Source organism: Natator depressus, chromosome 1, assembly GCF_965152275.1.
Source record: "Natator depressus isolate rNatDep1 chromosome 1, rNatDep2.hap1, whole genome shotgun sequence".
NCBI classification, from domain to species: Eukaryota; Metazoa; Chordata; order Testudines; family Cheloniidae; genus Natator; species Natator depressus.
Genome location: NC_134234.1, coordinates 197,980,927 through 197,993,469, shown reverse-complemented (window position 1 = coordinate 197,993,469; position 12,543 = coordinate 197,980,927). Strand labels below are relative to the sequence as shown.

Genomic DNA, 12,543 nt, shown 5'->3' with positions numbered 1-12,543 from the left:
CCACAGTCTGCATCAGGCCTACCCTCCCACAGGGAGGCTCTAGCAGACCATAGCCTCCAATCAGCTCCTGGCTACAGCCAGGCTTCTCACACAATACAGAAGCTGCCATTCTGCTTCCCTCTTTTTAACTACTTTTTCCAGGCCTGACTCAAGAACAAGTATAGCAGGGTGGGGTTCACTGCAGACATTGCAGCTTGTTAACCCCTTCCTGGCCAGTGTGGGGTTCACATACCCCATCCCACCCACCCCCACTGGTGTGCCTAAAAATACAATCATATCCAGTGAATGCCAGATACAGAGATTATAGCTTGTTATCATCATCATCATCGCACCCAGAAGCCCCAGCCAGGGACTAGGACCCCACTGGGCTAGGTACTATACAAACATTGAACAAAAAGACAGTCCATCCCCCACATTACTTACAATCTAAATGTAGGACAAGAGACAACAGGTGGAAATGGACAGATCAATGGGTGAGTACAAGGAAAGAATGAGATTGTGTGTAATGTGGCCATCTGTGTATTGGCAACCTGATTGAGACCCACCCTCTTAGTTCAAAGAGACTCCCAGAAGCCTTTCTTCAGATGATATAACTCTTGCCACTACCGCTGCCTTGACTCATTGCTGTGCTCTTCCTTCCCAGGTTAAAGAAAACTGTTTAAGGCGTCGGAAGGAGCTAGAGCTCCAGAGACGAGAAAAGACCCTGAAAAAATTAGCCCTGGCTGAGGCTAAGCAGCGAGTGCAGGAGGAGAACAAAAGGCAGGCTCTGAAGGCCAAGAAGGAAGAAGAGGAGATCCAGCGGGAGATGGTGAAGCTGCGGAAAGAGATGGCAGAGAAGAGGCACATCATGGGAGAAGCACGAAGAATGTAAGATGGGGTGGGGAGGGAGAGCGGAGCTCAAACTCCATCTAATCGTTTGGACTACAGGGCTTATGAACCCCAAATGATAGGGAATTTCTTCAGTCATCAGCTTCTGGCTGCAGTGAGCTCTCTAAAAAAATATAAGACATGGTAGTCTCAAAGGAAAACTGCCTCCTGGGGCCCTGAACTCTCACAATGTATGTATTTTTAAATGACTAATCCTGGAGGCAGCATCATTACTGTCTCTAGTTACATCACAGAAGCTGACAGATTGAAAGAAGGAATCAAATTCTGACATCAACTTGTACACATCAAAACTCTGGCATTTAAAATTGGAGACATCCCCTCTTTAGAGAGGGGAAAGAATGTGCCTGTCCAAGGAAGCTCAAAGTTCTGCAGAGGCAGAGTCTTTGCTTCTGCTGAATTTAGGAGCTCCATAGGGCTCATACCTTCCATAGTGCTGCAACCCCCAGGGGGCACTGCGACGGCCACTTATCTCCATAGGCATCTATGAGATCCTAGTTCTCCATGTGTGCTATATTGACATCCCAATACCCTCTTACTGCTGTGTTCTGTAACCCCTTCCTGACTGTTGAATTTGTGTAGCTCATGTGCACTGGACACCCAAATCTACCCCTGTTCTCTAAAGGCTGGGCTTCAGTAGCTATCATCTGTCCAAGCTACAGAGGTCATTTTCACAGGATTGGTTTAGAAAGGGGTGAGACCCATACCACAGTACTCCCTTTATTTACTATCTACCTTTGGTTCTTGGTGTTTGTCTTACTTGCAGAGAGAGGAAGAGGCAAGAATTAGAAAAAGCTCAGAAACTGGCAGCGGTGGGCCTGTCTCACACTACGCCAAAGCCCCTGGAGCAGGACAAAGAGGAGAAAAAAAGGAGATTGCAAGAGCTGCTGAGCAAGAGTCACAGTGAAAACCAGAAAGTGAGCATCCTCTTCCTGTATTTAGCACTCTGAGCCAAATTCTACCCTCAGCTATGTGCTTATGCAACACTCACTGAAGTCAAAAGCCCTGGCTGCCAGGCCTTCTGCCTCCTCCTGAGTCTCCTCTGTAGGGAGAGTAAGATAAAAGATCCGTTGAGAGAGAAAGTAGAGGATGGCTTGGGGAACTGTTGCATAGTAGTTAGAACAGGGAACTGGGAGCAAGGGACTCCTGAATCCTAATCCTTATTCTGTTGCTGGGTATCCATGGGCAAGTCATTTAATGTCTCTGTGCCTCAGTTTCTCCAGTGGGGCTTCAAGGGGAGTTGTGGGTAAAACTTCACTGTTGGAGCAGTTGTGGGCAGAGAGCAACCCAGTGTGACAGATCAAGCAAATAGACACACAGAGGGGCCTTGGAAAACTCATGATGAGATCCTCACCCCCAGTCCAGCCCTTCAGCACCAAGTAAAAGGTCTGGAGTGGTATAAAGGGGCCCTAAAAGACCCACTTCTGCTATAAGCACTGTGGAGCCAGCCATAAGGCTTCCCTTTGAGGACTTCCTCATATTCCTTGGCATAGGAAAGGGTGGGGGTAGGCTGAGGAAGGTGTGGGGCTGTCCCTGAAGCACTGTGGCCCCTTGGGGAAGCCCCAGAGCAGTGGTGGGCAACCTGCAGGCCGCATGTGGCCCATCTGCGTAATCTGATTGTGGGCCACGAGACATTTTGCAGACATCGACCAGCTGTAACTACGGCCCCCAGTGGCCGCGGTTCGCCGTTGGACATATGCCCTGAGCACTTTCTCCCACCCCTCACAATTCAGAAAAATAGCCCAAAAGAGGAATGTTGAATGACCATGAAGTGCAATGGCACATAATAAACTTGTCTCCTCGCTTCTTAATGTCAAGTTACAGTTTTAGGTGATGCAACTTGGTTAAAACAGCTGATAGGAAACAATCTGTCTTACAGACTTCCATGCCGAGACCAACTACACTGTGTCTCATGAAACACAGATGCAGGCACAGGAACTTCTGTATGTTTCCCCAGACATTTCCCTTGCCGTTTCTGCTAATTGTCAAAGACAGAATTTGCAGAATGGAAGGGAAAGTCTCAAACAGTAAGACAAAGTCTGTGCTAAAAATTTAGGTTTATTAGACATCTGGAAATGAAAAGACCTTTTTGTATTGAACACCCTATAGAGTGAGTAAGCTCATTATAAGGAAGAAGGTTCCTTGTGTGGAGGCATGAATGACATCATAATATTTTTAGTTAATATCATTTACATCATATATACCTGTAGCACATTTAATACAGAAGAATCCCATAGCACTCAAATTGAGAAGCCAGCTATCCCAAAGGATCACTTTGTCTATAACTCAAATGCCACTGCTGCTGGAGTGGAATGTGCACAGCAACACTACACCACAATTTAAGATAGGGAGTGAAGAGTCCAAATGAAACTACAGGGGGATTTAGGACTGGTATAATGTTAGCTGTACATTTTCAAGGGCAGAAACTGCAGCTGAGCAGAGATAAGCAATAATGAATCCATTATCTTAAGTAGCTAGTGTGTTGACATTTTATCCTCTTCATAATTCTCTGTTTGGATTTCTATGTCTAAGAATGTTGATGCAATTAATACAGGACATTATGAGAAAGAGGAACAGCTGAGGAATTGTTATGAGCTGACCCACTTGGAGGATCAAAATGAACAGCATTTCCAGTGACAGGTTTAGAATTAAGAGGTAGATTAGATAGCAAATTGCTCTTCTGTCTGAGGTAAATCACTCCTAGAGGAAGCCAGTATGATTTTACTCCTTGGGAGGAAACTATAACTTCCCAGTGAGATGAGGGTGAGTCTAGGTCACATTATAAATTTTAGCACTGGGAATGGTCTTGTTTGTGCTTAGTCTTTAAAGAGTAGCTTACAGTTTATGGAGTAATTTGAAAAAAAGTTCTACATTGAGGATACCCTTCTCTAGAATCATATGCTTTCTAGATTTAGGGACAATCCTGATTCTAGAATTTATATTTCTCTCTCATGGTTTATTCCTTTTTACTTGTAAGCTGAGCACATTTTGCTTTGGAGTCACCATGAAACAATAAACATGGGGTCCCATGATGCTATTTTTACAGTCAGTTTTCAGAGTAGAACTGCACAATAAGCATTGCTCTCCTCACATTAGTTCTCTGCCCTCCGGAAGTGTTTGCTGGGGGTTTGAAGATAGTAAGGGGTTGTTCAAAAGGAAAGGCCCAGGGAAGGATTGCGAGGGTCAGCATTTTTGTGATGAAATGTCCTCGCTCACTGGCTCTATTCACCTTTTCACTGCAGTGCCTACAGCAGCATTTCTCCGCTTGGTACAAACTCATTCTGGATCATAGGATTAAAATGGGGAAAGCCAGGGCCCTTGCTGACTGGAAGTGCCAGCTGAAGGCCCTGCGAGCCTGGAGGGACTATACGTGGGTCCAGAAGTTGGAGCAGGAGACTGAGCAGTTGGAGACTCATCTCAGGGATCAAAACAGGTAGTGGCCCTTAGCCTATGGAATGCTTCCTTCTCACAGAGAAGCTAGCAGCCTTCAAACAGAGTCTAGTGCTAAGCAGAGGGTTGTGAAATGGTACGGTCTATTTAGGAGCATGCGGAAAGCCTTGTTCCTAGAAAATCTACACGTCACCCGCAGTTGGAGACACCATGGCATACACTGAAACGAAGCTGGATCTGAGCAGGGACTTGAACACCTCTTTCCAACAATCTCTAATTTCTTTGTTTGGGTGTCCTTCATGGAACCTCCCTCATTGGCTCTTCATGTATTTGGGGCCTGGAGGAAAAAGAGGGAGCCAGATTCATCCCTGATGAATCCAGTCATCGACTGGAGTTACATCAGCGATTAGTTAGGCCTGATGCCTTCAAGAAGGAGCTTGCTGGTTGGATTTCCCATACACAGCAGCGTATTCTGCAAGTGGGAAACAGTGTATCCTTTTCACTCCTCTTTTATAGCACAAAGATGAGAATGGGGACTGTAAAACAAGCAGGAAAATATTTAAAGAACCCAGTTCATGCCTTCTGTATGCATCACAAGCATCCTTTCACCTTTAGTAGAAATAGATGGTTTTCAAAGACTTCCAGAATCAAGTGATATCAAGCAGAACTCATAAAAATATGAAATCTCATGACCTGTTCTGGATTGCTCCACCAATTTGGTAAATGCCAACACCTGGAGAGACAGTGTTGCCTAATGGATAGAGTACTGGGCTGGGACTCAGGAGATGTGGGTTTTAGGCCCAGCTCTGCCACTAGCCTGCTGGGTGTCCTTGGACAAGTCATTTCATGTCTTGGTGTCTCCATTTCCCCATCTTTAAAATGTGGATAATGACACTGAGTTCCTTTGTAAAGCACTTGGAGGTCCACTGATGAAAAGTGCTAGATAAGAGTGGGGTATTATTAATTTTAAGCAGGCTAGGAGGGAGGCCTGTCCAATGTCTGTTGGTAATGGGAGTGCTTTATTTTCCAGGAAAAAACAGTTGGCTATTGAGCATAACCAGAGACAGGTTTTACGGTGCTGCTTTATAGAGTGGCAGCTCTGGAGCAGAGCCGAGGCTGAAAAGAGAAAGCTACAGCTGAGACAGAAGGAAACTAGGAAGAAGATGGCACAGCTGCTGGAGGCAGCATCAGTGGGGAAACTTGGCACTGACAGATCATGGGATGTTGGCAGGACCAGGATGAGAAAGGTGACCCAGGATCAACCTGTGAGGCAAGAGGAGGTAAAAGTTCTTTCCCATATGTTTCCTCATCCCAGTCTCTCCCGCAGTGATTAATCATAGCTCTATTAACCTCTGTGGTGCTTTATGACAGGGATGGGCACTCTCCTAGTGCAGCTTCATCTTCCTGTTATGTCATGTGCACATTCCAGCAGTCGTTCAGGCACTCTAGAAACAAGTCTTTAAAGATCAGAGGTGGATGGGGAAGGTGGTAGACTTTGAAAGCACTAGAGACGTATTTTTTTTTTTAAAGTATAATCCCACCGTGTAGCGTCTACCAGCTGAGGCATGCATCCTCTTGATAGCTTTGGAAGGGAGATTAAAATCACTTTTTTTTTTAAATGACTCAATATGCCAAAGAACCATGTACGCTGACTAAAACCATGGTAATAGAAGAAAATGCTAAAGTCTGCCCTTGGTTAAACAGAGTGCAACCCTCTCGACTTTAAAGAATGAGAGAGCTGAATTTGGCCCAGGAAGCGTCCAGGAAATGCACATCAAAGAAAACAATAAGTGTGCGCACAATTGGATTGTAAGCTATCGGGCAGGACCATCTTCCTTTGGTGTTGTATTGTTCCTAGCATAATAGGGCCCTGATACTTGATAGAGGCCTCTAGGTGCTACCATAATATAGATAATTAAAAAATGAATATATACTCCCGGCAGGCCAAACTTTTCCTTCACTTATACCAATGTAACTCTTCTGAGCTCAGTGAGGTTGCATGGGGATAATTGAAAAAATTCTCCAGTTCCATCTTCGTAACACCAGTGGGACAGTTTCTTCACTGAGATACTCCCATTAGAATGGGAGTGTCATATTTGTAATTGCGGGCAGAATTTGGCCTAGGAATCAGATCTGAGACTTAAGTATTCACTAATCATACAATTCTGGAGAGGGAAGGCCACATATCTTAAAGTTTGGGCCTGGTTTATCACCACGCTCTAGTTTTATAACTGTGTAACTACTTTAATTTCAGTGCATCTCTGTAGTGTAAAGCTAGAGTAGTTCCATAGTGAATCAGTCCCTTCACATTTTCCTTAATTAGCCAGATAATTGGTCCTGTAGACCCCCTTGTCGCAGCTGCATTTCTTTTAATCTTAGCCTTAATGCCTAATCAGAACACCTGAGTCCAAGTAAGAGTGCATTAACATCGTTTGGGTTTAGACCTACTCACTGAATTAATATCCCGTGTCATCAACTGCATTACAACAGTTCTGAGCCACAGGACCTCCCCATAATAATCCTGTCCGATCCTCCAGGGGTACATACCAGCCATAAACCAGATGGACTTGGCCAGTTCAGGAGACTTGGATGGTGTGGACCAACCTTGTAGCTCCTGTACCTCCTCCCACCCTGGGATAGCACTACAAATGGTAAGAATTGTGTCCAGAGTACACACCTGAGGTTACCCTGCCTCTCAGACTGATTTCACTGTTGCTCCATTCAGAAAAATGCTCCTAGCTCTTCAAGGGCAGCAGAGGTCTTGACTTCAGTCAGTGCAGAATCCTTCCCTTGCAGGTGACTGAAACACCCCTTCTTCAGGAGGAGCCCATCAATCCTGTAGAACCCCGTTGTCGGGGTGCTGGTCAGACACCCAGTCTTCATTCATGCAAGAAGCCCAAGTATGCCTGGCAGGTTACCCTACAACACGCTGCTGTGAATTCACAGGATCACGCTGAATCCAGTCATCAAACAGTCAGTCCCATTCAATGGTTTGGGGCACCAGGGAAAAAAGTGGCCCCTGCCTTCAGGGGCCACTTTGAGCACCGCCATGCCTTCCAGCAGCAGCTGATTGAGAAGCAGAGGAGGCAGCTTCAAGAACAGCAGGAGGTGATCCTCGAACTGCAGGAAAACCAATGGCTGAGGAGGGCTAAGCAAGAGGCAGAGCAAGCCACAGCTGTCACCATGGCACTCAACAATCCAGTCCCAAAAATTAAAGAAAAAATGCTGAAGAGAGGGGATCTGTCAAGCTGCAAGAGCGTGTCATCTTTAAGGTACGGCCACCTTACTGAGCCATAGTGGGGGCAGACTGTACTATCCAGAGCACCTTACTCCTGCTCACAAGCTGAACAAGGTCATTTGGGTCAGCACTCGCATGGTAAACCTCCATGTAATACCTCTGTGCACCTGAAAGTGGTGTTAATGGTGCACTAGGTGTTGCTCTTCCTTTTGAGCCAGTACCAAGTGTGGCGTTAGCTGGGCCAGATCCTTGACGCTGCTCTAACTGCTTTGCATTGCCCCGAAGGCGTGTTAAACTTGTAAGGCACCTTGGGATGCAAAATGCTCTATTGTTAAAGATAGAAGCAAAGTGGATTTATTTAGTACAACAACACTATCAGTACTTTGTGCTTCTGTAACATCCTTCAGCCAAGGATCTTAAAACACTTCACAGGCGCTAATTACTTGAGTCTCGCAACCTGCTTGTGATGTAGGAATATGTTATTACCCTGTTTTACAGATGGGGAAACTGGGACCAAGAGAGGTTGAGTGATTTCCCTAAGGTCCCACAACGAGACTGCAGCAAAACTGAGACTAGAAGCCATGAATCCGGACTCTCACCCTTGATTATTATACACAAGGTCTCCTTGCGTAAGGAAGGTGATGATGCTAGTTTCTTTTCTCTTTCACTTCACAGTTCACCTGTGCCTTTGGGGCCAAAGAGCACAAAGACTGTGACCCAAAGCCGGAGGAGCTCAAACCTGCTGAAAGGTATCATTCTGCTTGGTAGTAAAGGCTATTCCTGCCCTCTTCCCAGAGAATAGCATCTCTTTCCTGTCCACATCTCTCCTCCATATGGGTGTTCAACCATGCATGAGCAAAACCCACTCAATCCCCTCCTAGCAGAATCAAAACTACTAAACACCACCACCAAAAGGGTGGGTTGCTTTAAGCATACACTGGCAGCTTGTTACAGGGTCTGGCCCTTTAATATCCAAGTCAGGCATTTGGGTCCTTGCAAGTTCCGTGGTCAGTAAACCAAGGTGAGTTGTTGTCCCCAAAGATCATGCTGGATTTTTCCCCCACACAAGAAATTATAGAGCTGACATTTTGTTCATGTCACGCTTTATCCTTTTACTGCAGGCTAAAGCTACAGAGACAAAGGCAGTCTGGCTTCACTTCCCATCCCATGTGATTTCACAGCCTCCCCCCCTGCAGTCTATATTGAGCGGTGTGTAAATGTCAGAAATGGGCAGGAGTTTGCATTTATTAAAGCAATATCAGGTTCCTTTAACCATTCCCAGGGCCTGTAGCATTGTATAAACTTATGTAAGGCCTTAGCCTGCTTGAAAGGTTTTCCAAAATGTGGCCATAGTAATATTTTAAACAGACCTAGGAATCACAAAAATTCAGTAATGTATTTTTTTGGCTGTGGTGCCTGCCTGGCTGCAGCCTTTTCAGCACCCAAGCATGCCTTCAGCATCCGTAGTGCATGAGCCTAGATATCCCACACTTTGCTTCACTCAGACTCTCTGCTGCTCTAGGTGGGTAAGCACTTCTCCAGCATAAATGGGTGTTTCTCTACAGACATCCCAGTGACTAAATTATAATCAAGAGAACACAGTGCAGGATCAGGTGCTGCTCAGTTCTGGTCCATTGCAGAGTGTAAAATAGCAGGTGTTCTTCAGACTACATAGAGTCATCTAAGATACCTGTCACGGGGTTCTCTACTCACCACAGGGACATTAGCTTTATTCCAGTCTGATGGCCCCACTTCCCACAGTTGCTCACACTGCACTCCTCCTCACTTCCCAGAACTCTCTCTCTCCGTGGCTCAGCCTTTCAGCCAGGCCACTGTACAGTCCTCACCTTCCAGGGTATCAAAATATCACTGGATCAGCTGTACTCATGCTGCTCCAGACAGTCTTCCAGTCCAGGGGCAGGTCCTGTGCCACTCTTCCAGCAGCTGGTGGGGAACCCAGACCCACACACTACTCCAGGGACCTTGTGTCTAGCAACTATGGTCTGCTTGTGCCCAGACACTGTTGCTATTTTCCTAGACTCCTTCCTACTTCCCTGCTCTAGTCTCTGGTCCCCCTTCTCTGGGTTTACCAGCCCTTACTCCTTCCTCTTGGGGAGTAACTAGAGGCTACTTCCCCCTCTGACTTCTTGCCAGACTGTGTAGCGCTAAACATACCTCCCTTCTCCCAAAGAACAATTGTAAACTGCTTCCCTACAGCCCCCTTCTGGTCTCAGCTTGCTGGCTGTATACAAGCTCAGCCTGCCCCTGCCCAGCTGGGCTTCATCTTCAATTAGTCTTTCAGTCCCTGGCTGTGCCCCAGGTGCAGCCTGTCAGGTTAATTGTCCTAACAATCTACTCTGCCTTGTGTGAGGTGGATGCCCCGTTGCAGTACCACCACAGGACAAAGGAAGTAACCACAGATTTTGGTGGGTACTTACAGCTGGGTTCTCCTCAGAGTCCAAGTCTAGTTTCACATGCTATCCATTGCTAGGGTCACAAATAAGGATCAGCTGGTTCCATCTGCTTAGTCCTGAGGAGCTCTGAGGTTGTGCTAAGCCACTTGGGGCTAATGTTATTCCATCTCTAACAATATAGGCCGTCTTGGTTTGTTCCTTCAGACCATCTCCTAAGATCACACCAGATGGGAAGTCACCCTCCAGACCCTCTGCTCTCAACCCTGCCCCTCCTCCCCAGCTGAGTAATACCTGAACCTGCACTTGTACGTGCAGGAAATCCCCTTAGGGGAGGGGCAGCATATTTTTTGGCTAGATCCAGCTACTGTGCTCCATAGATCTCTCAGCATCCACTTTCCAGAGTCCTGGTACCTGATTCCCTTTAACATGCATCAGTGGGAGATGGTTCTTTGTGGGGAGTGGTTTAAGGTCTTTCTCCTGTGCATTTGAGACACTGGCTCCTGTGTCAGGCCTGGCTCGCCCCTTTGCTCTCCGAGTTGGGCAATTCTATGGTAAATAGCCCATTGACTGGCCCACCCAGCACCTTTCCCCCTTTATTCTTGTTTTACCCTTACAGGGGTGACCTGGAGTTGGGCTGGACTTTGGCCTCACTGGGTCATCACTGCGTCTGGACCTGTCCCTCTGACCCTGTTTTCTCCTTCCTCCTTCCCTGCCAGCACTTCAGGGTCTTGTGTACAGTGGACATGTTCCCCTCTGTTAGCATGGCAACCTCTTGAAGGGATTCACACAGAGGCCTTCACAATGCCCCTCGGGAGCTGCTGTAAGGCTTGTGTGTCCCTCATTTCCACACGGTGGCAGCCTGCACTAACTCCACCTCTTTATTAAATGATTCCCTTTTGGCCTTTAGATTCACCAGCCCCTTCCAGGGGCAGCCATGGAACTGGCCGGTACCATTTCATCTCTGGCTGCTGAGTCTGTGGCTCTGGTCCCTGTAGCAGCATCTCTGTCTCAGCCGGAAATGGTGATTATGTAACAAACATCTCACGCTACTGTCACTCCAAGTGAAATTGTAGTGCATCAGTATAAAACCCAAATCAGGGCCAATTATCCTGCAAAATGAGGAGGCTCTAGGAAACTGAAGTGTCCATAGCTGCAGCCAGAAAACAGGCAGGGCCAAGGTGCCCCAACAGGCGAGCCCCCTGCAATGGCAGGGAGCTGGTTTTTGTGCGATAGGTCCAGGTGATCCTAGCAGATGAACTCATTCGATGCTCCAGAGGAAGGCAAAAAACTCCAAGGTCTGTGCAAATCTGACCTGGAGGAAAATTCCTTCCCAACCCCAAATCTTGTGATCAGTTTAACCTGAGCATGTCAGCAAGGATCACACAGCTAATACACATCTGGCATCAAGGAATTTATTGTTACTGCCTCAGACCATTGGCCCTCTGGGCCAGTGTCCTGCCTCCAGCTGTGACTAGGATCAGATGCTTCAAAGGAAGGAAAAACCCCACATAACTGATTCAGCAAGTTGTGAATTGGGGGGGTCCTTCCTGACCCCAGCAGAAAATCAGCTGAAGACCTGAAGCATGAGACTGGATTCCTCTAATTATCTCACCAACATAGATACTAGTGTGAACATAGTGAGGGCAAAGCAGAGGTGTGGGTGTGGGGGATGCAGGAAGGGAAGGGGCTGTCATCTCTCCATGGCATGGAAGGGAGAAATGTGGGACATTTGTGTGTTGTCCTATTTACTCGGTAAGCTATTCAGGGCAGGGATCTGTCTTATCCATGTTCTGTAAAGTGAAGTGCTGGTAAGCGCTATTTATAGCTCAGTCAATATGCACTGTGCTTTACAGAACCCAGATAAGGCAGGTAGGTCCCTGCCCCAAAGTCACAGACTAAAAGCAAAAGACAAACATACCTGCACTGTTGAATGCTGGCTTCTCTGTGAAGTGTGGGTGCTGATGCTGCCCTGAGGGGGGTCCTGGGCAGCTTTGCTTGTGGGTCCCAGTCTCTTGCTGCAGCACTTTGTGCCTCTCCCTCTTTGTAGGTTGGAGATGCTGGTCATTGTGAGACCTGTGCAGAGAAATTTTATTATTCTAGCAAAGTGGTACAGTTGAGCTTTGGTGTTGGCTCTACCTCCCCATCCCCCAGCCTGACCCCAAGGGCCTGGGACATGAAAGACAGTAATAGAACTATGGTGCCATCCCCAGTGTGTTATCCCCATTGAGACAGCCCTTTTGAATTGCAGCTCCCCTATGGGGTTGCTGCATTTTGACTGTTCTGTTTCCCCACTCCACTATTTGTGCCTGTCTTTTCAGCCACCCAACTTCCACCAGAATTGAATCCTTGTTCTTCCTTTTACAACTAGTTTTCTGGTTCCATTCAAGGCAACGGAGTCCATAGAATCATGTGCAGTAGGGCCAGGAAACAACCTCAGGCCAATACTTTGATTTTTTTTTTTTTTTGTAAATATTCATCTTAACCAAGATGCTTTGCAATTATTAAAAAGAGGCAAACTGATATAGAATTGAAGATCCACTAAGCCAGAAAGTTCAAGACAGGAAAGGAGAAACAGACAGGAAAGGAACTGTATGAAAGAGAGATAACTATACATGA

At 46.7% G+C, this 12,543-nt stretch overlaps 1 protein-coding gene across 1 annotated transcript in view; it reads left to right on the top strand.

Moving 5' to 3' along the window:
• The window catches only part of CCDC191 (coiled-coil domain containing 191), a 36,180-nt gene that overhangs the window by 13,113 nt on the left and 10,524 nt on the right, over nt 1-12,543 (top strand). The window contains exons 6-12 of the mRNA XM_074974183.1: nt 644-867; nt 1,652-1,802; nt 4,128-4,318; nt 5,306-5,555; nt 6,813-6,926; nt 7,072-7,547; nt 8,189-8,262. Coding sequence (XP_074830284.1) covers nt 644-867; nt 1,652-1,802; nt 4,128-4,318; nt 5,306-5,555; nt 6,813-6,926; nt 7,072-7,547; nt 8,189-8,262 — 1,480 coding nt within the window. The remainder of the gene's footprint in view (nt 1-643; nt 868-1,651; nt 1,803-4,127; nt 4,319-5,305; nt 5,556-6,812; nt 6,927-7,071; nt 7,548-8,188; nt 8,263-12,543) is intronic.